Source organism: Ambystoma mexicanum, chromosome 3p (genome assembly GCF_040938575.1).
Source record: "Ambystoma mexicanum isolate Mex_15411 chromosome 3p, UKY_AmexF1_1, whole genome shotgun sequence".
NCBI classification, from domain to species: domain Eukaryota; kingdom Metazoa; phylum Chordata; class Amphibia; order Caudata; family Ambystomatidae; genus Ambystoma; species Ambystoma mexicanum.
In genome coordinates this window covers 565,025,624-565,051,517 of record NC_090925.1, presented here as the reverse complement: position 1 = coordinate 565,051,517, position 25,894 = coordinate 565,025,624, and the positions used below count along the sequence as shown (strand labels likewise).

At 42.4% G+C, this 25,894-nt stretch overlaps 1 protein-coding gene and 1 long non-coding RNA gene across 6 annotated transcripts in view; one reads left to right on the top strand and one right to left on the bottom strand.

The window, feature by feature from the left end:
- ZMYND8 (zinc finger MYND-type containing 8) overlaps nt 1-19,446 on the bottom strand; it is a 1,749,249-nt gene extending 1,729,803 nt beyond the window's left edge. For 2 of the 5 annotated variants that reach the window (XM_069651296.1, XM_069651297.1), the window contains exons 1-2: nt 19,319-19,446; nt 13,796-13,866 (exon numbers count right to left, since the gene is read on the bottom strand). In XM_069651296.1, the coding sequence (XP_069507397.1) occupies nt 13,796-13,866; nt 19,319-19,332 (85 nt within the window). In that variant the 5' untranslated portion in view covers nt 19,333-19,446. Of the gene's footprint in view, nt 1-13,795; nt 13,867-15,640; nt 15,662-18,930; nt 19,026-19,318 lie in introns of those variants that run through there. The other 3 variants (XM_069651293.1, XM_069651294.1, XM_069651295.1) reach the window with 3 other exon arrangements.
- Nucleotides 19,447-19,473: 27 nt separating this feature from the next.
- The window catches only part of LOC138580619 (uncharacterized), a 72,130-nt gene continuing 65,709 nt past the window's right edge, over nt 19,474-25,894 (top strand). The window contains exon 1 of the long non-coding RNA XR_011304303.1: nt 19,474-19,626. This is a non-coding gene — a long non-coding RNA (uncharacterized lncRNA). The remainder of the gene's footprint in view (nt 19,627-25,894) is intronic.

Sequence of the window (25,894 nt, the reverse complement as noted above, 5' to 3'; positions counted from 1 at the left end):
CTGTTGAGTTACCTGTTCTAAGTAGATCTCAAAATCACCTGTTTTTGCTGACAAGCAAGTCCAGCCACTCTTGCTAATGGATGCCTTTGCTAAATACTCACCAAATATTAATTTTAAGAGCGTCCCTAACATGAGCTTTATCTTCTTTTGTGATCGTCTCAGGTCTGTACCAAAGGTTCGACATGCTGCTTTCTTCCGATATTGTCTTTACATGGTTTGCCTGTTTAAAGGATCTCTGGGGTTTAGCCTTGAGAACTCCCACTCACCCCCACATCAACTAATGTCTATAATTTAGTAAGGATGGAGTAGTCCACAGCCGGATCCAATATAGTATGGCTTTTGTTTTAATCTTTTGCCCACATCTAAATGACCTAGCTCTAAATGTATTAGACCATTGGAGGTGTTATTCAGTAATCAAGTAACCTCTTGAGATATAGGTTTTCTGTTCTTATTATTTTCTCACTGGGTTCATATCCCCCAGAGTTTTGTGCAATACAATGCACCATCAACAGCCTTCATATATTATACCTACTGTGACGAATCCCAGGATGTCGTCACTTCTCCCCGAGGGGGAGCCCCTTCCCAGGAGGCAAGGGAGGTGAGGCCGCTACACGCTTCTCCCCCAGGGGGTGGCACTCAGCAGAAGGATCTCATGGGAGACTTCCCCTCTGTGATCAAGGGAGGACATCGAGAGAACGCAATATGACACCCCTCCTCAACAACATACCCACATCCATACCCCTAGACCATAACACTTTACCTAGTACTTTCATATACACCTTTGGAAGTCTGTAACTCTAGGAAATACTGAGACGAGGAACAGTAGGGACTGCCCAAACGTGTGTACCAGATAACTACTGGGACGAGAAGGAGGTGCGGAGCAATGAAGAACATCTAGTGGAATTGTAATGACCTTTCTAGCTTTCCGCAGCGGAGTGGTTGTCAGTGAGAGAGAGAGAGAGAAACACTGACAAGGGACTTACAGAAGTTGTTCTGAAGCCTGTGAAGCTGCATCCATGAGAGACAGAGTCACACCAGTAGACTAGAGCAAAGGACTGTCCAGCCCGGGAGATTAGAAGAGGACGCACAGAAGAAGGAAGTTATCCGGGCTCAAGAGAGTGAAGAAACCGAGGGTGCTGGAAACCGGTGTCGGCAAGGAGAGGCACAGGGCCAGACCAGGCAAGCAGAGAAGCACCCGTGCCACCTGACGAACCCCAACGAGCACCGAAGGAGGACCAGCAGTGTGTCCAGGAGCCCAAGAAGGGGGGGGGGAGAAAGGAGTGAGAGAAAGGAGAGAGAGAGAGAGAAAGGAGAGAGAAATGGGAGAGAGAGGAGAGGAGAGAGAGAAGAGAGAGAAAGGAGAGAGAGAGAGAGAGAGAGAGAGAGAGAAAGGAGAAAGAGAGAGAGAGAAAAGGGAGAGAGAGAGAGAGAAAGGAGAAAGAGAGAAAAGGGAGAGAGAGAGAAAAGGGAGAGAGAGAGAGAAAAGGGAGAGAGAGAAAAGGAGAGAGAGAAAGGAGAGAGAGAAAGGAGAGAGAGAGAGAGAGAGAGAGAGAGACACCCCTAGCACAAGTCATCTTCCTTGTCACAGTACGTGGTATAGAAAAAGAGACATTTACTAAGTGAGTACAATCAATGAAGAGGAGAACCCGGGGTTGTACACCCTTTGAAAATTTGAGAACTGTGCCAGGAGAAGAGAGGTATTCTCTTGACCAACTCGAAAAGACACCAATCATCTTACTTGTGCATCACTTGCCAGGGGAGTGAATCAGGTCTGCGAGAGTAAAGAAGTAGAGAAGAGGCACAAATCAGTTTCCTTGTGGCAGTACTTGGCAGGATAGTAAGTTGGCCAAAATCAAAGATGTGGAGAAACTTGGGTTTGGGACCCCGAATATTGCAGAGGTTGACTGTTGCAAATGATCCTCAAGGAAGGATAAAGAGTACCAGGAGAAGGGAGTCATTATCTTGGTAGCCAAGGCCAGGGGAAGGGAGTCATTGGCCTTGCACGTGTTGAACTCTGAAAGCCAAGTGTCAGGAGACGAGGGTCATTTTCTCAGTAACCAAGGCCATGGGAAGAAGTCATTCCCTCTGGTTGTGTTGAACTGTAAAATCCAGAAACCAGGAGAAGGGAGACATGCTCCCAGTAATCAAGGTTGGAAAGACTTAATGTACACAGTGCTTTGCCTGACAGAGGTAAGTGTCAAAACTTTGTCTTTTGTGTTGGAGGACAGTTTTAACCTAGGGAAGGGAGTCATTTCCCCCAGAAGAAACCAAAAGCCTGAAGTTAACTTTTATCCTCTGTACAGAAGAAGGGAGTCCTTCTTCTGGACAAAAGAAGGCCAACTTTATCTTTAGTTTAGTTTTAAGCGTAAAGGACAGGACGGTGGACTATTGATTTGCACAGACATTCTGACAGAACCCTTCGAATTTTAGTCAAGACAGGGAAGATTTTCCTTTCTTTGTGGACTAAAATAAAAGGTCTAGAGCAATCACCATGCCACCTGTGTGTCAGTCTCCTCCTTCTGCACCTAACACTACACAGCTGCCATTATCGAGCTATTCTCCCGACTGGAAATAAATCTGGCTACCATTTGGCTGGTTCTTGCAAAAGAAATATTACTTTTCTCTCTTTGGGTGCCGCAGTCACATATTGAGCGTAGCCTGTACCCCAGGAAGTCAAACTGCTCGACTTCCTCAATTTGCCTTCCTATCTCACCCAAGTCCATTGTTCTTGCACATTTTTTTTTTATTTTCGGTGACAGATCATCAATTCAGTTTATCATCATGTTAACTTCTAGTCTATGTGACGAATACAGGGAATTCTGGGGGGGGGGGGTCACCTCCTTTGAGACTAGGCAGAGAGCGGGGAGAAGTTGAATTGGTTATAGTGGTTCTGTCCATGAGTATTGGGAATAGGAATGGAGGATGCATTGGCAATAGTGAGTTTTTTAAATTCTATTTTACTTTGAAGCATGGCAATTTTATCATGTAGGGCTTTCTGAATATGAGTGCATCATGAAATATCTTTAATGTATGTGTCTGGTGCTGGGGCAGGAGATTCTAGTTCTTGGAGGATGTTGAAGAGTTTCTTGGTGCTCGATGTTGCATTAGAGATGTGGTTGTTATAAAAATTTATTTTAGCTTGGACGATGGCTTCTTTGTAGTTGAGGGATGCTAATAGAAAATTATCCTTGTTTTGGGATGACGGGAGACTTTTCCAGAGAGTTTGAGTTTCTTTTCAATTTCCGAAGAGACCTGAGGTGCGAGGTGTACCATGAGTTTAGGTGTGCGCATAGTTTGGATTTGTTAATTTTAGAGGTCCTATTGTGTTAACGGCATTAAGTATAGAGTTGTTATAGAGATCAACTAAGGCAGTGGGATCCGCGATTGTCGTAGAGGAGTTGATGATAGGTTGAAGAGGCAATCATTTCTCAACTGTTATATTGGGTTTGTTTCTAGTACTCATAGGTGGAGCTGGGGTCAGTTGATTCTGCCGAGTACCTTCCTTTATGATGAGAGAGACGAGGTGGTGGTCTGACCATGCACAGGGCGTGTTAGACAGGATGTTTATGTCGCAGTTGAAGTCACCTAACCAGTCTAGGTTTCTGCCTTTGTTGTGTGTTGGTTCAGTTATGCAATGTCGAAATCCTAGTTCAATGATAGTGTTGGAGATAGAACATGCCTTTGAATCTTTAGGATCCTGAAGGCCAACGTTAAGATCACCCATAAGGATAACTTGGGAGTTGGTTTTAATGTTGGTCGATCGAAGGAGGGAAATATCTTCCTTGAATGTAGAAGTGGGGTCACGGGGTCTATAAATTAGGTGGATGGTGATCGTATGAGATGGTGATTTAGATAATTTAATGGATAGTAGTTCTGCAGATGGCAGAGTCTGGTTGGCTATAATCCTTAAACCTAAAGAGGTTTTCTAGATAAATGCGATGCCCCCGTCTTTAGATATGTTGAAATAGCGGATGATAGAGTATTTGTCAAGGATAGCAATGGCAAGCGAGGGTCCTGATGCAGCATGGAGCCAGGTTTCAGTAATTGGTATCAAGTCAAGGTTGTGTGTTATTATGCAATCAGGAATGTCTAACGCGTGGGCTGGTAATGATCTAGCATTGATAAGAGCCCCCTTGATTGAGGATGGGGTAGTAACTTGATTACCTTTGGATTGTGATGCACTTAGTTTGGCAGCATTAGATTTAGATATCTTAGAGAAGTTGTCTGCCTTAGTAGCGCGTTTAGGGATGTTGGGGGTGTGCCGCCGAGTGAATCTGGAGCCTCGTCGAAGAGGTCTGTGATTAATTGTGCAAGGAGTGAAAGATGCAGGAGTTAAGGTGACCTGGCTAAGCCTAAGAGTAGATGTGCTGCGAGCGGGGTTGTCTTTGGGTAGTAGTGTGGTTGGCAAGATTGAAGGGTGCATAGGTGGATAAGGCTATAAGACTCTAGTGGGAGGTGTAAGGTCTGAGGTGTGAGGTGGGCAATCTCGGAGGTGAGGTACTTTTAGATATTGTTTGAAGGCAGAGTGGTATGAAGGCTGTGGGCGGTATGTAGTCCGATGACGGTAAGCTTAGTGCCATGGATATACAGACAGTTGGTGATCTGGGACTGCTGTTATGATTCACGAGTGGCAGAGGATAGCTTGTTTTCTTCTAGGTTATTTTAGTTCAAAGAGTGTTTAAAGGTCTCTGCTGCCAGGATTTGGAGAAGGCAGCGTGGTATGCTGTTCTGTTGAGTGCTCTAGAGGTACCTGTTGAGGCTACCTGCCTACTTTCAATTGGATCAGGGAACAATTGTTTAGAGTAGGTGATCAGATCATAAGCGGTCTGCTAACAGGACACAAGTGAAGGGGATTAGAACGAGGAATTTTGGTTTCAATACCAATATCTGGTTTCTTCCGAGTTGCCTGCTGTCACCCCGTGAGATGCACCTAGTCTGGTCTGCAATATGAACATTTCATGCAACAATACTACCTTTCTACATGAAGACTTGTGAAATGGTATAAACTGCATATGAAGTATATGCAGGTGGTTCAGTAGCATCTTAAAACAAGCATTGGCATTGCCAACAGTTTGGACTTTTGTGTAGGCATGGGAAATGCACTTGCCAGGCACAGCCGTAGTGGTATTAATTGCCCATTTATGGTAGCAGATGCAAAATGGTGCGGGTCTGATAGCAGTGCCTGGCAAATACCTATAACTGTTTGCTTTGTCAATGATTATTTTTAACAGGACTTCAGTGAGGGACACACAGAGTGCTGACAAATCGAGGGGCTGAAGGAAGCCCAGGTAAGACATGTTTATTAATGTATAAAAATGGTATTAATGCACACCAAAAAGTAATATTGTTCGAATCAACGTACAAAAACGTTTATATAGACTTAGGTGCAGAGGAAGTAACTCAACCTTGACACGAGGTTGAAAAACAATAGAAAAACAGATGGTGTCTGAAATATCGGGCAGTCCCGTCCCTTGCATAACGTTTTTGTTGAAAAGATCAGCTGAGAATAATTCAGATACATGTGTGTTTATACATTTAGATACAAATTACATAATTAGATTCTTGGAAATGTAAGAATTGATAATAGTGTGAAGGTTGGATTTTCAAATCTTTGTTTATATTCAGATTAAACAACGCGTTTCGGGAAATCACTCCCTTCATCAGGTGCAAATCAAATATCTACAATAAGATGTAATAACAACACCACAAGTGTGTATGAAAATTAAATCATATATGAACATATTTAATCAATGTAGTTAACGTGAAACTCTTCATATGGAAACATAGCTAGTGAATGTTCAAAGCACATTCTGATCGTGTACAATGAATATTTCAGAATTCAAAATTATGATGGCAAAATCTCAAGAATAAAAATATCTATAACCGTGTCCACTAAACCAGAAAGGGTTAACATGCAAGAGAGTCAAGGGCGTTAAACCAAGCAAACCGCGTGAAGGCGTATCTTATGTATCTAGAGATATAGGGCCTCATTACGACCCAGGCGGTAAGTTACCGCCTGGGTCGTACCCTTACCACCATGGTGTAAACTATGTTTACACCATGGTGGATGGCGGATTTACCGCCCCATTCCAAGGTGAGTGGGGCGGTAAATCCCCATTTCCCATTTTACCCTTCCCCATTCCCATTTTTGCCCCATAGGGCATAATGGGAGTGGGGAAGGCGCTAATTACGCCACCGTAAAATACGGTGGCGTAGTTAGCACCATGGTCCCTTAGCGCCATCGATTTTAAAGCCTGCAAAAAGCAGGCGCTAATATCACCATGGCGCTAAGGGACCTTGTAATCAGGCGTTAAGGGTCGGCACCGTTTACGGCGCCGTTAACCCCTTAACGCCTGATTCGTAATGAGGCCCACAGTGTCTATAGCCCAACTAAACTGATATTTTATCTTCACCTAATCCCTATCTTTCGCTTCTTTCCCATCTGTGGCTCTGTATAGTAAAAAATGCATACGTCATATGAAACATTTTCTGTAACCAGCGCCACAATGCCTCCGGGCTGCTTTGTGCTCAACAAATGTGTAATAATAAAAAAGAATTGTGCATTAAAATAAAATCACCATGTGTAGTGTAGAGGAGGAGCCAAGTACCCCCACCTCAACCGTTCCGCCCCTATTGCCTGTATGTTGGAAACCAGAGTAAGTGACATACACGGAGCAGTTGAAAGGACGAAGGCCAAAGGGAATCCTAGAGGCAAGATTCCCATTGAGGAAACCATATCTGCACACAAGGAGATATGATGGCTGTTTAAATGAGATTCCTGAAGAAGCAGAGCAAATGAAGGGTCAAGATGAATGGTGATGTCACACAGAACTGAGCTGACGTTCCAAGAACAGATGCAGAGACTAGAGAATGCAGATATTCCATAAAGGCATCAAGAAAATACCAAGGATAAGTGACATCTTGTGATCAAGGTGAAGAAGCTTATGCCACAGAAACAGATGAAGACATCAAGTCATTTTACACGTATACAGATGCAAAAGAAACGCAAGCAGACAAAGTAACCTTGAGGCTAGCTTTTTATTGAATAGATTGCGGCACGCGGCAATCGCCAATATATATATATGCATATGGACAAGTAAAGAATGGATGTTTCCACTGCACATTATAGCAGTGCTTGACAGTAGCAAGAACGCCTAATTTCTAGTATGTCGCAGTTAAAAAGCAAATTGAATTATAAAGTGAATCTCAGCAATGGACGAGCCAAAGAAGCCAAGGTCTTATCAAACTGGAGTAAACTGACATTGGATACAAATCGTACATAACAAGGAAGACATCAGAGGTCTATTAAAAACAGTATTAAATGCACTAGAAGCTTGATCCCATGGTCTCTAGTCATATGGAAGCATGACGTTGGATGAACGAGATAGTCACACCTACGCATGAGGGCAGAGCATGCTTGCACAGAGCTAAGAACATTCTCAAGGCCGAGCTTCAAAGCCTAATTGACAGTAGACCACTGAGGTAATGATGGATTGCTATGCTAATTGGTGGGAAGCAATGGTTAAGGCAAGCTCACCAGCACTGGGATGGCCAGCCTGCATGCTGCTAGACGAAGATGTAAAAGTACTGACGGAGGTTAGAGTGCCAACCAATTGAAGAGGACTGCGTATTTAGGGGTCCTATAGTTGTGTAAACCGAATGGGACGTTGTGTATTTAGGGACCTTCATAGTGGTCATTTTTAGGGGAGGGCTTAGTTGCCCCACCTGATGTTAAGTAACCAATCACATATTCACACTTTTTTAGACTAGTATGGATCGTATAATTAGGTGTTCACTCAGAGCCAATCACCCATACTCATAGGTTTTTGTAGTTTGCCACGTAGGATGACGTTGGTAGTGACGCAGGCCAACGTCATCGATGACGAGTTTTGTGTATACATTCTCTGTTTTTTCTTAAATGCATTGAGTAAGAGGATCGAGCGAATTCGTTGATGTTCGTTATGCCCCCCGTTTTAGATAATTGATATTAAAACAGTCTTCATTTTGCCAACTACCCGAGTCGTTTTGATTATTGATGTGCATCCCCGTCCATCTCCAGGGTAATTTCTACTCATCTTTGGGCTATCCAGTTCATTATCATGCCTAAGGAGACATGGAGTCCAGATTTAAAGTAAGTCAAAAGTGTACCTCACGAGTACATGAGTAACAGCTCTGTCACAAGTTGAGAAAGTCAGAAGCCACCCCAGACACGTAGGGATCGTGGGTGGCATCACACAAGTGCTACTAGAAACTTGAAATAACAAGAGTCTTAACACTAGAATGAAACATCTCTATAAGAGAAAGAGAGAAAAGGTGACCTTGAAAGTACCTCAGGGATAATGGAAACAATAAATGCAATAATGGGGAATCAGTCGGACCGAAGTATCAACAGGACTCCAACCTGAGTCTGTGATCGTAGCAAATGATGGTCATCACGCAAATGTCAGTAAGGCTGTAACAATATATTCTTTCTTGTAACACAAGGAGTAAAGAATTCCACATGTACACATATGGGCTGTCTGACCTGTAGAAAGCTTGCCGCGGAACGCGAAGAATGCCGTAGCAATGGACACAGACGGAACTGTTGTGGTATAGGTAACCAAAGAAACAGGTAGGTAAAAGAAAAGTAGGCATAAGCATGGAAGGTAAAGTGTCAACATAGTAAATGAAACCAGTAGAGAAGGTAGAAAGAGGACTGGAGGCCTTCAGTCAAGAAAACGGATGCGGGGGTGTAAAAACACCAACTGTGTGGTTTAGAAAACAGGAAAAATGTGATTGCTCTCACTTATTTAATTTAATTACATTGTTGCAGTTGCTACACTGCAGAAACGGATATGTGCCCTTTTGCGTTTCATGAGCGTCCTTTGCATATCTGGGCGATTCCTTTCAGCACTCACTAGTCCATCTCTCAGATTTTGACCTCTCCTGTAGTCCATCACAGGTGGTTTGGGAAAGAATTTCTGAAGTTGCGGATCATAGTTTAAATGTTTCCAATTATTACAAATGATCCTACATAGGTGCAAGCCCTGTCTCGAGAATTCAGAGATGTAAAGGAGTGCGATGCCCTGCTCTTTAGGAACTGGATGGAGTAATGTTTTCCTATCTAACATCTCGGTCTTCTGTATGGATTTGTCAACAACCTCAGGGGAAAACCGGTCTTCTAAAATGTGGCTTTTTGGTCAATGTACTCTATCTCAAGTGATGTAGTACTGGTAGTAATTCCCTTAATTTGTAAAAATTGACTGTAGGGTAAACTCTGCATCATTTGTCTGGGATGAAAGCTCACGTAACGCAAAACATTGTTTACATCTGTTGGTTTATGATACATGTTTGCTTGAACTCCCCGTCTCCAGAATCCTAAATTCCACATCAGAAAATGACAGAGGTTGCGCTCTAGATCCAGACCAAATCCCAAAGATGTTTTCTATATACCTCTTACCAAGTTGTGAGATATCTAGACCATTGTTCGTTCTCCAAAAATGTATTTCGAGCAACTGCCTTCTCTTAGCGAGGCTGGTCCCGCAGATGCTCTGGGGCTCAGGGCTACGTTACTATCGCAGTATGGCAGCCGGAAACTGGGGACCGGCAGCTCAACACATGGAGCCAAGGAGTTGCTGCTGTCATCGAGGTGAAGTGTTTCGGCTCATGACCACAGATCTATCGCAAGCCACTTTATCAAGCGTAGCCCCAGTATTTGCAGTGTTAAAATTCGACAAGGACGGAAACGTAACCTCCTTTGCTTTATTTGCTCGCTGGCGTAGTGACAAAAGTGTGTTTGCTGGCTGAGAAAGTAGCGGTGGAAGAAGCTGAAAAGGAAGTGACTCACTGAAAGGACATGGACATTTGATGAAAACTAAGAGTTCTATTGAAAACAATGGAAAACCTTCAACTTTTTTTTTTTAATATAACACAATGGAAATTCTGTATGTTTTAGTGAATAGCATAAAACAAGTTTAAATGTAAACTAAAGATCTGCTTAATAAAACAAATTTAAAAAAAAAAAATGTATTTCTTCTCAAAATAGTACATAAAAATATTCCATGGCTGAACCCATAGCTGTCACTGAGATTTCTATGTAATATTTATTATCGTACCTAAAGTAGCCGTTATGTAGAATAATGTACAGTAACTGATAAACTGTCTGTTTCCTCTCACTGTGTCCTCAGTATCAACCATTCTACTGCTTCTAAACCCTCTTGGTGAGGGTTGAAGACATTTGTATTAAACCAGTAGTGGGTTTACAACTCATTAACTCTCAGAAGACTGCTTTGAAAAAACACTGGAAAGCACACGAGTGCAGAGTTTGATTGTAAATCTGGATTAAAGCAAGCTAAAAAATGTCCTATGAGGAGGTGTTTTGGTCGGGGAGGGGCAAGAACTGTGTGGGAATAGCCATGGGCAGTCAATGGGTCATAACCAAACTTCACCTACAGGCTGTGTGACCCTCATATGCCATTCCCCTCTATCTGTACACTAGCTTATTTGGGTGTATAGGTGTCGCAAGCAACACCTAAAAGCCCAAACTAAAAATGTTGATTTAAAAGAACTAAACCTGCTTTTCATGGTTACAACTCTGGTGTTAGCAGGGGGCATACATGAGATCAGGCAAGTTAGCACCTGCTGCAGCCTATGTACCTCGAATCCCTTGGGCTGGAATGTCATTAAAAGACCGAAAAAATCACCAAGTGAAATTGTAAACACTGCATGAGCATAACAAAACTCTGGAGTAAGAACAGTTGGAGAAGGTTCCTGAGATCTTTGGCTCAGCATGCAAACAGCAGAGAAATAGACAAGGGCAACCCTGAAAATTCATGGGTGGGAAGCAACAGCATTCTGTTAGCGGTGCAGTGCAGGCAGCTCTTATAACAAATTAAGCGGTAGATACTATTTACATCATTGCGGTTTGTGCCATTGAGCAAAATACCCAACACCCAAAGATTGAAACGGAGTAATAGGACAGGCTTTACAGCACATTACATTTGTGCGTGTAGTTTATGCTGTGGGTCTTGCTAGCTTGCGTTTATGGTAATTTAAAACGTGTGTTAACTCCTTAGAGTTTATTAGACTGCACAATACAAAAGGAACATTTTGTAGATTTGCTGTTTATAGATCTATAGGTACTGTTTTACATTAAAAGTCATACCTTATCATTTAAAAACGAATTCATGGTATTGTTACTTATAAACGCAAATGTGTGGCATACTTTGCAGTGGTTCTCCTGATAGTACTGAGCGTGCAACTGAACTTCATTCATCAAAGACATATGATAAACCCAGCAGGTTTTGGTAGCCACAGAACTCGGAAATGTGGGGGCGGGAAGGGAAAGTAGTGCTTGCTTATGAACATCATTTTAGTGCCCCCCTGCAGGTCTCTATGCTTGATTTAAGCATGGGCGTGAGTTTAATATCTTAAAATAATGCATCATTTCTAACATTTACTTTTCTGGAGGGAAAACCCTCGTGTTTGCAATGCTATGTGCATTTGAACATAAGAGTGATGCTTAACATAGTGTATGTGTGTGTTAATTAGAATAAACTCCAATGACAATGGGCCGTGGTACCAAAAAACATTGAGGTTCTGGATGTTTTGCACATTAAGGAGCATTCTGGGAAGATAATAATGGCCAACGAGGTTTGTTTATTTAGATCTGCTATATATGCCCGCGATAGTTGCATGGCTGAATCACAAAATAGCCAATGCACGCTGGGTTTGGTACACACGCCCTTTTTTTGTAAACAAAGCAAACTCAAGCATGTATACAAATTTGAACAGCAAATACTTTAGCTGTCAGGGTGCCATCACTAATAACAACTCCAAATCCCTCAAACATTCTTGTGGATTAGCCAGACTGAGAAGCAAAACTAATTCTGCCACCATAGGCTTGCGCCTAGCTGGCCTTATTGTAAATACATCACTATCAATGATATCAGGGTAGTGAATTCAAAGGCAGAGAACACAGAGCTGCATGGCGACAATTACTTCAGCTAAACCCATACAAGATAGTGTTCCTCACTGTGTGGATTACCTAGTTAAGAGGTGGATCTGCACAATGGTAAAAAGACAGCTACAAGAAAACGCCATGTAAAAACCTCGAAACTACAAGATTCACTCTTTATTCTAAACCTAAAATGTTGTATTTATAAAAAGTGATAAGCATTTCAACACCCGTTTTTGAAGAAAATAAATGATATCCTGTCAAAATCAGACTTGCCCCATCACTTCTACTGATCAGGAAAGAACCTTCCTCTTCAAGGAATGGCTCCTCCCCAACACCTAGGTCCACACACCCTGCACTCCCCGCCCTACCAGAGACTTGGTCATCTGCTCCCCATGTCCCCCCCCCATGCTGGTAATTGCCCACCCTCCCCTGTTAGTTCCCCGCTCCTTTTTTCTCTGCTTCCCTCAATGTGATCCTCCCCCTAGGATTCTAAAGTGCTCTGTTGCTTCCCGCAGCTATGTATGCGCTAAAAAAATATCCTAATAATAGTAATAATACATTCCCAATTAACAATTTAAACATGTTGTACACCCAGTCTTTATAGCACTCCTCATGATTTATGCCAATGCACTTGTAGAAAATCCACAAATAAAAGCTGTTCACTGTTTTAACAGTCCAAATCCTACAACCAGACTACTGGTGTGGTGTTCGTTTTAAATGAAATGAGGTGTACAAGGCACTTCACGTTAAGCTTTGTGGATCATTTGCTCTGATCAGAACGTTTCTGGGAGCTCAACACCTGGCTGCACGCAATACACCTAAATGTTTAGTGTTTATTTACAAGTCAACACTTGTGTACGAGCGGGATAGAAATAAAATTTCAATCAATCACACACCCCACTCCTGGCCCCAAACGATACCTTTTCGAGCTAACAGTGCTACAACAAGGCCAGTGCAAAACCTTTCCCAGTGGATCTGAATTACATAAATACAAGCACGCCTTTTCAAATCGAGGATCCACCCACTGGAATGGTCTGTGAGTGCAGCTAAACAGCAGAATTCTTTTACTAGCTTCCAGGAATAAACAAAGTATAAAAAGACAAATGTAAGTGATGAAGGCACTGCAAAACTTATGACTTTCATAGAGATCGCCTAACTGTTTTCTGTGCTGTTTTCTGGTTTGATTCAAGTTATGTATTGCTTGTTCCTCATGTAAAGCGCTTTGGCTTAAAGCGCTATATAAATCTAAATAAATACAAAACAAATACAACTGTGTATGCAGCTAACCCAACACTTGTTGTTTACGCTATAACAGGGCTAACCATTTCAAGTTAAAAGCTTTTAGTCTGGCATAGTCACCAATCCCCTAAATTCTCTACATCCACACTCATGTACACATATAGATAAACTATTTCCATAGTTTAGATAAACAAATGTAAAATAGTAAACAAAGCATGTGCAAAACAGCTGGCCAGCTGTAGTAAAATGTCAGATAAATAGTTACATTTGGCTAAACAGGAATGTATTTATCTTGCATATTTTGACTCCAGGTTTGGAATAGCAATGCACCGACCACAGAAACGTACTACTGCCATGAAATCTACCAACACCTTAAACTATCTTTAACCAAAACCCTTTGTATGTAAAATGTCAAAAGTAATTACCATATTTCCACACAAGGTTGGTGGTCTTTGCTGCTTCTTCACACACAATCAAAAGTGAAACCACAATTAAAAAAATCTCCACACTAATTATTTTATGTTGCTCTTGCATCTGTGATCTTTGGTTCGAACAATACAAAGCATCATAGCAGAAATACGATGCATGTCAGCATGATAAGAAAAATGTGTTTCTCACCTTTGGATCGAGTGGAGATATCCATACCCTCAACCACCTCTGGGTCCGTCTTTATTTCCTCCTCGGCCAGGCTGTACAAGAGAAAGAAAGGCACATAACATAAACGTACATTGGGGTTAAGGTTGCATGCAAATGCATGGATTGGAAAAGAAAACTCAGCAATTGGAACAAATTAACCTCTTGTGTACCGCCTGAACAAGCTGAACTACATTTTAGAGCTTGCATCAATCCAAAACCAAACATTTCTACTGAAGCTGCCAGACACACCTCTGCAAGCACACGAAAAGAAGACACTGTAGCTGCATCTTTTAATGAGACTGGTTTTGCTGTGGCTCGTTACCAGAAGGTAAGCCTCGATCTAGATAAAAGTACCTTTAGACATGTATGCTCCTCCTCCTATATGTTTGTGGAGTATTATTTTGCATCTCTTTTGTGGAAGGTAAGCAATGTATCTATGAGAAACATTTTCAGACTCATTAATGAGCCAGAAACAGCACGCGCCTCAAACGATAATATATTCGAAGGCAGTATTGTTTATTCACAGAAACGCATATCGTTTGAACAGACTTTACGTTTCTAGTTCAGCATTCTGATTTATTGTGCGTTCCCTTTAAGAACAGCAACATCAGGGAAATGCATTATTAGGCTTGTTGTGTCATTAAGTTGTTAATAAAACGAGAAAGGACAAGTTTCAATCACTTGAAAACAAATATTCTCTTAACATTAGAAGACTGGTCTATTGTTTCAGAGAAATACATAGATCTGGACATTTTCAATATGAGTATGACCAGCAACGTGTGCATCCCTGCCCAGCTAACAATAGATTTCAAGGGCATTATCCAAGTCTGCAGCCTACTGGAAATATCAATTTCCCCTGCTGTATGTCTTATCTCACAGTTTCAGAAATATATAGATGAATACAAAATGATGATTTGAGAACACAGGACTGAGCTGCAGGAACTGAAAGCAAAGTCATGTTTGCAGGCAAGTGCATCCATGATGTTAAAAAATAAAATGAAAAAACACGGTGGGCTAAACAGTTCAATAGATTTGAAAATAACAGTGCATGCTAGATCTATCAACCGACATCCATTCCACAATTAAGCACGGTCCCCGTTTTGTAAATTAATCCAAGCATTAAAATGTAATCGTCTCAACCCCACGACATACCAAAAACGCTCGATTTTAAGGCAAAAATAACTTTCTACCAGTCAGTGTGCAATGTGCAAACACTAAAATGTAATGTAGGAAGGGTATGTTGCAATGACTCAAGGGAGAGTGCAGAAAAAAAACCATGCGCTATTAAAAAAAATTGCAATATTAGTGGCTGTTTAGACCCTGCAGCAGCAGAGTGAGTCTGCAATCCTGTTAGGGACTGATCGGGTTGATAGAATAGGTCATTCGGGTGACAGAAAAGCTTCCCTCTGTACCAAAAAACAGCGTCCTTCTCTTTTAGGCGTCGTGTATAGTTAGAAGATGGAATAATCAAAAGTAATAGGCAGTGCACCACTGTATCCCGCAGTGAGCACACATATATTGATGCATATAGGCTGCTACAATCCGATATGTATCTGAGAAAACGATTTCCATGCCAAGCAAGAGAAGACTCATTGACAGGACCACTGTGCTTAAGTGCACATTCGTTTACGAAGTGTGCATTAGTGAAACCACAGAACCTGGAATCATAAATGCACTATGAAGATTCGTTTTGGCCACATTACACCTCCCCCCTCTACACATTTGTAATCTGCAAATATGATTCATGGAAACGAAATATTGCATTCAAAAAGAAACATATGCAAGCATGCCACAGCTCAATAAACCCCAGCTTTTTTAAACACTCACCTAGAACAGTCTTACTGATCGATAGCTATTCTATGTATGCAGGCTTCTTAAAATGGCGTCTGCCAGCAGTGCACTGTCTCGTTTCTGTACTGTACTTAAAATGGTAGCAGTTTCAATATCCCCTTCTGTAAACAGCAGTGTTGTTTTTCAAGAGAATCTCTGCTACTGTGGAACTGCAGAGGACAATCTAAGGACACCAGAAACTGCATAACCCAAAGCATGTTCAGTGATTTACCATTTGAAATTGATCAAAAGTTACAGGTTAACGAAGCAGCCTTCTAGTTAAAATCGTCTACTGGACTTCTTAGTGGGCCCTATTATTTCTACTAAACCCAAAACTTTACATTCGGTTAACAATTAAAAGGTCATACGATCCTGTATTTGAAAAGTACATTTTAGAGAAGCCATATACTTTTAATTTCCTTAGATATGGGATAAAAACCTGGAGCTAGACGTGCAGTAAAATGCTATATGAAAGTTGGACTTGGGATACATCATATAAGCGATATGGGGCACTGACAACATAAAACAAGAAAATGTTTACTTATGTGCCTCTTAAGTTAAAGGATGAACACATCTCTATTTCCCAATAGCATTACCAAAGAACGTAATTACCCATTATATGTTTTTTTGTCTAGGTCATCCAAATCCCATTCCATACAGCCACACATTTCCTTACTATTGTCATTTTGTAAGGTATATCTAAGTTTGCTACCAAGAATAGTTGCAAATGACTACAAATTGAAATATATACCCAGTGCCAGTCCTGGATTAAGTGCCAATCACTGCTCTGCATGTTGGGATTTGAAGGCCCTTAAACCAAAACTATAAATCCCAGAATGCACAATGATGATGACTGGAAAACCCATTATTGCTGAATATTTATATGCCACATAAAATGTATACAGAGTCCGCTACCTTTGGCTTTCCAGATATTTTGGACTATGTTTCCATTATTCTCATCATTGACTATACGGTCTATGGCCAATGGGAGTTGCAATCAAAAACCTCATGGGAGCCAAAAGTTCAGACCCCTGAGATACATTTTAATGACAAAAGGGACTTAATCGGGGATATTGCAACTCAATGTGTTCCTCTAATGATGTTTGTTTGTTCGGAGTTTCTCCATTTTTCACACCAGTGGAAAAACTCTTTAGGATAACAGATAACCCAAGCTCTCTGTTATTGCAGTTTAAACGGTGCCGCATATACCCTACGTTCCCGAACAGTGCCATTCAATACTCTTTATGCCTCCCGTATGCATGATCAATAACGCCATTCTAGTAAACTAACTCATGCTATTAGTCTGACGGTCAGAGTCTTACTTGATGGAAAAGTAAATGTTGGCGTTTTCGAGAAGGCCTTTCACGCCCCTTTCAAATGTTCAACAGCATGCAGTTGCCAACCTGAAACTTGCCATTTACTTATTGGCTGGAGTGCTGAGAGAGACCTCTGGCACTGATTGGACTATTCAGTGGAACGCTGCCTTCCCAGCTTGCTGCAATGCAGACATGTATTTTTAGGGTCAACAACGAGCCATGGCAAACAGGCCCAACAACGGGTTAAACATCTGCACGCGTTCAAAGCTGAACAGCACGGTGGTCCTAATCTGCGGAGGTCCAACTAGAGTCTTGTTAATACGCAGCACTGAATTATGTGGCAACAAATGCTGCTTCAAATCACCAATTACGACTACTAGGAGGGTGCACCGTACCTATCCGGATTGCCAGTCTGAGTGCAGTTTTGTTAACAGATAACTAAAATCACTGTAAATGCAAGCGGCGGTCAGCAGGAATAATAAATAATGCCAAAGGAGCCTCTTGAACAAACACTCATTCCTTGCTCATAGCATATTGCGCAGCCAGTCACGCAAGGGAACGTGTACCTTCATGTACAGTCTGTTACGATGACGCTAAAGATTTAAATGCATCTTAAAATGTTAACACTGATCACTTGGGCCATCTATAAATATAAAACATATTGTATGCCAAGGAGAACGCCTAGTAGAATGAAAAGTGATCAGGTTGAAAAGATAAAAATCTAGTTAAACGTGGAATAAATGTCACATCACCATGTAACATGTATTTGCATACAGCAAAACGCGCATACTGTGCCATTGGCTGAAGCTCCTTGAGGCCTTGAATCCAATCCTTCATTTGACACTGTGTGATCTTGAGCAAATCACAGTTCCACAGTATGCATATAAGCAATCAGCATTATACCTGTCAGTTACCGGGTATTTACATAGACGAAGTGAGGGCGAGAGATGCTATAAACTTGCTAGAACATGCATCTACGTTAAGCTAACTAAATACATCCAGCAAAATTCCCCTTTGCTTCAATGTTCAAATATAGTAAATACTTGCGATGCAGTGTTTTAAACCAGACGTGACGTTTTGCTAAGCACTACGTTTTCAGTACGTGCTGTGGAAAAACCGCCACCAACAGTGCCGCATATAGCACACAAGGAGCAAACAGGAAGTCATAAGAAACACACTCCCAATTTAGTGGTGGTCTTACAGCACACAACAAAGTATATGAACTAACTCGCGCTTCTTCCACAAAAGGGGCCTCGCTCCTTTTTAAGACTATATTATTTGTTTCCTTTTAACTCGATGCTTGTCGCCAAATATCTGACTAACTGCACTAAATTACAATAAACTGCACTAGTAATTAAACGTAATGAAAGGACTACTCTCCCAAACAAAATCTACCATAAGCTATTTTAGTAAGCAATTGCACATTCGCTTTACGGATTTAGTAAGGCAAGGGCACATTGTAAACATGCTTACGTCATTACTAAACGTGTGCTGTCAAGATCCACGCTATGCATACGTCATTACTAAACGTGTGCTGTCAAGATCCACGCTATTTTATTATTGCACCACTGTAAAAACAATGTAGTAAAAAGTAAAAATCAAACGCACCGATTATGGAATACACACGAATGCAAAAACATGTCTTACAGTGTAGACTCCCACAGCAGTTCTGATTACAATTGCTCCAACAAAACCACTTCAGAGGGAAAACAAATATATGTAAATGTACATTTATTTAAGAGTATGCTTCATAATACCTCTACAAACCACGCCTTTGTCATAGACGAATCTAAGAATATTCCCATGCTAATCTGTTTTCCACAATGAAGATGGATCGGAAAACATGCAGGCCCAAAATCAAACCAGTGCCTCAAACCGCTTTTTCCAAATTACTATTTACCAAATCTGCACATTTTCCTACTTAGAATTCCATTAAGAACATTATGTTTAGCCTTGAAGAGATAGACTTGCCTGTTCGCCTGTTTTTTCTTGGTTCACAGGGCAGCTCTCTGCATCCGTTTCCCAGCTTCCGTTTTCTCCCCAGAAGACATGTGACACAGGAGAGTAGACAATGGTGCAGGCAAATCGCACACGCACAGAAACCTTCGTTGGGAAAGCAGGCTCTCTACAAAACCGATGCCCTCTTGTAAATGGGAAAATCTTCTAATTCTAGCTGTTTGCAAAATACATGGGTGGTTTCTTGCTAACAAACATGTGACCAGCTCAGCAAGCAGCTGTAAACAGTTTATACTAAACCGAATGCTGCATTGAGAGATTTGTGCTGGAAACAACAGACACACTGCCTCAACATCTACAATTCACATACTCCATAAAAAATATGAAAAAGCAAGAAGCTTACCTCTGTGGATGCATTGTTAACACAGTGTTATATCAATACTTTAAAACATGGAGGCCAGACTCGGTTCTCAGACAGAAAGGGCTTGGCACTTCGGCTCGATGATCCGTCTTGTGAATAGAAGCTGGTTTCGGATTGGCTGCTCTCGTACGTGTCAATGTACAGCTTCAGGGGATTGGCCGAAATACTTCCTGAGTGATTATCTTTGTGCGACCCTGGCGAACAGGAGCCATTCTGTGAAGAGAAAGAGAGTAAGAGGCAGGCGTTTTCAGCTTGTCCTGTCCTTTTTGTGGAATCTACCCTCGTTAAAGGTCAGAAACGCGGTTTGTATGCTCATAAATTACCTTTTTCTTCGACGAGGTTGATTTTTAAAAAATCCGTGCAGGTAAAAAAGATATTCGAACTAATTCGTTGTGGATGCGTCGTTTTTAAAACCTACCCAATTTACACTTCGTAGCACCTTTTATATTTCGATTGCTAAAATGATTAACTTGTTTCAACGCAGTAAAGACTAATAAACAGATTTGTCGTAAGCGCGCCAGTAAAGACCAGGTTAGTACATAGCTTTCAACTCACACGCATTTGGTGTGTGTCACCCTTCTTGTAAAGAGCTGACTCGCCCACCAAGCCTCCTTCCTACACGTCCATTCATTTCAATGGGCTCTCACCCGCCAAAAATAAAATCGGGTGGTTTCACCCGCTTTTGCGACACAAATGGTTGAGAGCTATGTTAGTATGGATTCCTACTTTTTTATGTTGGTTAATAACATTCAGATAAAAGGTCACAACATATGGGAAATGGAGGCACATGATTGTTGCACTATAACCAGTGTCCCCTGGATGTTTGGACTCTTCGCCAGAAACACACCAAAAAACAACTAAAAGCGTAAATCTCCACAGATCCCACACCTATCCCCCCGCAGTGGCCAAGTCACGCTGACTGCGAAAGAGAAGGGGATTTTCTCAATAGTCAGATCCACCTTTCATTCTATTAACCCTATCGCGTGCTAGCTTTTTTTTTTTTTTAAAGGAATGGCACATTGTTTTAATCAGTTTGCATAAATATTTTGCAGTAATGTGGTTATTTTTATTATTGTATAACGCTGCCATGAAACACATAGCTTAAAAGCTGGTTTTGATTTCTGAGTATTGTTTAATTGCCATTAATTCCCCGTGATGGACAATGAGCCTGTAAACAAGCGCTGTTAACAGCCCTCGCCGGGTCGTTGCCAGCACGCAAAACCCTTCTCGTAGAAGTCTCAGCCGCAAGAACTCTAAACGTTCTGCTGCCAACTTGTCGTATCCATTTTGTGTTCCTTACATCACAACGATAAAAGCGTATGACCGATACATTTACATACATTTTATATCACCCTGCTGATTTTTGCAACCACTCCTTTGCCTCAGGATCCTTCCCCTCCCTTCTGAAGCGCTCCCTTGTGCATCTTCTTCTCAAGAAACCTGCAGCAGAACCTTCTTGTCCAGCTAACTATCACCCACTTTCCATTACTCCCTTTCAACTCCTGTAAAAGTTGGCTATCTCTCAGCTTAACCTTCATTGCAATTCTGTTGGCTGTCTCCATGACCACCAGTCTGGCTTCAGAGCTGCCAGAAGCACAGAAACTGCTCTCCTGAACATCCGTGAAGATCCGCTCTCCAACCTTGACTCTAACATTCCCTCTGTCCTCCTCCTCGATCTCTTCTGCCTTCGACATGGTCAACTATACCATCCTGCTCCACCATCTCCGTGAAAACCTGTGTATCACTCAGGCTCTGGCCTGGCTGATCTCTTTCCTCTCTGATCGACCCTCCCAGGTCCAACTTGGGTCCTTCCTATCATCTATCTTCCCCTCTACCTGTGGTGTTCCCCAGGTGTCTAACTTCTCGCCCTAGCTTTTCAACCAATACCTGACAACTCTTGCCCACTGCATTGCCATTTTATGCTCAAATTTCCAGTGCTACGCTGACGACACTCAACTCATTTTCAGGCTGCCCTCGGCCACCTCCTCTCCCATCTCTGATTGCCTAACTGCCTGTCAAGATTGGTGTACCCCCAATGATCTTTGTCTGAATGCCAGCAAGACTGAGATCCTCCTCATCGGCACACCTTCGCCATCCTTTCCCCTCACTCTCTGGCCAGCTTCCCTTAGCCCTCCTACTACCCCACCTGCGAGGCTAAGAACCTTGGGGTCATCTTTGACTCCACCCTTTACTTCTCCGCCCACATCACTGAGGTCTCTAAAGTCAAATTTCCTACTGCACCTCCTCAGAGGTACTCTGCCTTTTCTCTCCTTCACCCAGAAGCTCATGGTATCCCAAGCTCTGGTTCTCTCTAGGTTGGACTATTGTAACACCCTCTTTCTAAATCTACCTGCCTCTACTCTCCGCCCTCTGCATCTAATCCAGAACAGGACTGCGAGACTTGTCCTTGGCCTCAAGCCCTGGGATCGTATCTCTCCAGCTCTGAAATCTCTCAATTGGCTCCCAGTGGATGCAAGGATTAAATTCAAAACCCTCTGCATTGTCCACAAGGATTTCTGGGGCCTCGGTCCAAAATACCTTCAGCTATCCCTCCACAAATACCTCCCCTCTCGAGCTCTTTGCTCCTCTACATCCCTCAGGGTCAGTCGTTTTTCAAAGGAACGAGCTGGGGGTAGATCTGTCTTTGGCTGGGGCCTCCCATCTCCAGTTCCGGAAGCACCTCGACCTTCCTCTTTTCTTCTGCCTTCGCTCCCCCTCTTCCCTGCTGATCTGTTCTCTCTTGGCACCGTGCACCTGGCCACCCTCTGTCCTCCGGGCCCAGGTACCTGCTCACCCTGCCCCCCTCCCGTACTGCCTCCGGGCCACCCCTTGCACTGGGGTCTGTATCTGTACCCATACAGCCCCCCCCCTTTTCTTCCTGCACTTATCAGACCTATCCTGTCTGCTGCCTTAAACCTAGCACTTGCAAATTGCTAGCTGCTGTACGCTACCACTGTTTGTTGCCTTTATTATTTATCTGTTTCTCCTCTGCTTCGCACTTTCCACTTCTCCCCCCTTCCATGCAGTTTTCCCCTCCCCGTCTCCCATGCACTTGTGCCTTCTCAAAGTCACTGGGCCTAGTAAGATCGCTGTTTTGTTCTCCCCTGTTACACTCCCCTCCCTCGCCTTGTTGCGCTCTGAAACACTTGTGTATGAGCGCAATAGAAATAAAATATTAATATCGATACCCCCGATCGCTGTAATATAAAATGGATGCAGCGGTAGTTTGTCATAAAATGTACACCCAACATGTGTCATAAAATGTACACCCAACATGGCTGCCTGCGCAAGGAACAAAATGACTCTCGTTCTATTACGATGCGAGACAACTGGCAGCCATTTCCATCCGTGCTCCGGTTCCCTTGCCCGCAAAACAAGTTAAGAAACTCCTTTTTGGTTCAAATGCTATCTAGTGTCACAGGAAAATTCCTGGGGATACAAATAGCAACAGAACCTTCGGGGGAGGTGGGGGTTAACCGTCCACTAATGACCCCCGTTGTGTTCTATTGCTTTTAGTAATATTCATTACTCTTAGTCCCACTCTTCTTTCTTGTTGTATTTACGTCAAGGATCCATCATCAAACTATGAAGACTTTTGAAAATCATTCCGCCCCACCCCCCGCCAACTTCATTAATCTTTTTCAGCATATTAAGTCCGAAAAAAAAGCACAATCTTCCTATTATCAGATGAGAATGAGAATGGGCTATCTGCTTACCAAGCAGGAGAGGAGGAGAGTGTGTACAATCAGGAGAAAGATTAGTACTAGAATTAATAGTAGGCGGACTTGGCCCTCGGATGACAGACAAAAGGTGACTGGGCCCTACTGTTTCCTGGTCTGACGCCATCTCATCAAACCAGCCTCAATAAAAAACACCCTCCTTGCGGGCAGTCGGGCACATTGGAACAACAAAGAGCAGCTATATCTCTCACTCACAGGGCCAGGCTAAATATTTGTCCGGGCTTGTGGGGTTCCATTTGAATATGATTGGGGGGGGGGACCCTTGCCTACAGTTAGAAGGGGTGGACACCGTGTGTTGCTTAAATAAGAATCGATACAAAGGAATGCCCTTTAATCTCACGGGCAGGCAATCAGAGACTAGCTGAAACATTAAACTGCCACTGAAAAGTTAATTGCTCTGTCAGCAAGGTGCTAACGCAGATGAAACCAGTGTAAGAGGCAAAGAGGTGTAAACACTGATATCAAAAGCAATCTGTAACCTGCTGTCAATCACACATTCTTCAGATAAGGCAGTGGCCTTTAAACTAGGGGGCCCGAAGGATGTCCAGGCAGGGGGGGCCCCAGACTCTTTAAAATAAGATTAATGTTTTTTTTATTATAAATAAGGATTAAGTTGACTGCCTTTATTAGAAAATGTAAGCATTACAAAATCTGCTTTTTACCACCCGGACAGCCTTTGGGTTACCTATGGGGGGCGGGGGGACACCTAGGTGGGGCTCACATTTCTTTTACTGGGCAGGGCGGAGAGGAGGATGAGGCTCTGTATGAAAACGTTTTAAGACCACTGAGTTTAGTAAACCATGAGGTTTTTCTTCATAGCAAAAATTGCAAACGAAATCACTTCTAGTGACATCGAATGTCAGCAGATCAAGCACAGTGAGATTAAATGATTTGCCCAGGATCACACGTTTCGTTAAAAAGTGGTGAAATCAGTATTTGGACCCAAGCTGTGATTTAAGCACTTGACTACATATCTTCCCAGTGATGGGTCACACAAATCATATTAAGATTTGGGTTTCCAAAAACGAAATTTGTTTTTCTATCCATGCCTTGAAAAGTACACATCATGTGAGACCTCAACCTGACATTGCATACAGTGTTCTAGAAATAGGTCCAGCAACAAGACATGCATAGCTTTATTTTCACCACATTGAATCCACAATTGCAATACCAGCCTGCAAGATTGTGGACCTATAAACAATATCATCCAGAACAATGACCAACGTTGCAAGATGGTTACAACTTTAGACACCGGAATGGGACAACACAAGCTGGGTGTTCTATGTAAATACTTGGCAAATTGTCCTTCCCGTCATCACCGGGCTCAGTTTTTGCGAATTCGATTAAATGCAATCAATACAAAAGCAGCATTGTGGCTTCGCCATTCAAATAAAGTAAACAACGACAGATGTCGTTTCTGTATGAAAGAACCTGAATCTATCGAACATCTGATAACCAAATGCACGTCGCTCACAACAAAACGATCCTTACATTTAGGCAACTTTTGCCCAGCAGATCCAGAAGCACGTGATTGGTGGTCGCAGGCAATGGCCGGGAATGGTGTCAAACTTTGCTGTGCGATAGTCAACTTTATAGATGCACTTGATCTAGAGAACACAGAAGGACAATCCTAATGGAAAGTACATTAATTGAATTTTTTGATGAAACTTGTTTGTATTAAAAGTCTGATGTCACGGTACTATACTGTGACATATTTTGACTGATGTTTCAATTAAAAAAAAAAAAAAAAAAAAATATCATTTAGTTTTGAAAATGGTATTCACTGTGAAGGAGAATTCAATATAAGGTAATCTGCTTGAGCTGCTATTTTATGCAGAGTTATACTTTGCTCCCATTTATCCCCACCCAGCAATTGCCCCTTTTTAAGGGTCAACCGGCGCCCCATCAACCCCTAATCGGTTTATTGAAATGAGGTTGACATAAAGCTGAAACTGGGGGTGCTGGTGGAGCGTACATTCTTATCTAAGTGGCTGCCATTTTAATTATTTACCTGTTCATTTATCTGTTGGAGCTGTGACTGCGTAGAGGTGGGCGTCAAGGGCAATCACCTGCCCACCATCCATCACAAATATGCTCCCCTTTTACTCCTTTCCCTCTTGCTTCCATTTTCACCTATAAAGCAGTCTTCTTGCCCTCCTTTTTTCCTTACTAGCAATTTCCTCTCAAGTATCGCACTCTTTCCTGCTCTTTTTAAACATGGTCTTCCTGTGTTCTTGCCTCATTCCCTTAATCCTCCTCTCTCTCTCCTTCTTTTCTTCATTTCTGCCAAAGGTTCTTTGTTATAAAGATGGCGTTCTCTTCTCATTTTGCTGTTAGCCGCATGCTCGACTGCCTTCTGTACAGAAGCCCCTCCACGCTTGCACCAGAAAAAATACAACCCACTAGGCAAAAAGGCCCAGAACACCTCTTGCAATGAGAACAAGGTTTATTCTCATAATAATAAGACAAGTATGTGATAGGAAAGAACTCTGCTGTCGCGGAGCGCTCTGGCAAAATCAAGACAAGCAGCACGTTAAAAGGGCTCACAGCATCGGTGACATAGGTTACAAATCAGAATGGCTGGTTGGTGTGAACCTATACATGGGCTACCTGCTCCATAAGGGATGCTAAGCCATTGGTCCCAACTCCTCCTGTCCACCTTCTTCCACGTGGGGTTCTTCTCACTGCATCATCCGGTGCTGGGCTCAGTGATTGCCACGTAAGGATGCAACTTGTAGCATGCCCCATCTGTGGTCTAATGTGCACCTGATACTGCAGACATGGGCGCTGGGGTTACATTTTGAGGTTACCCTATATT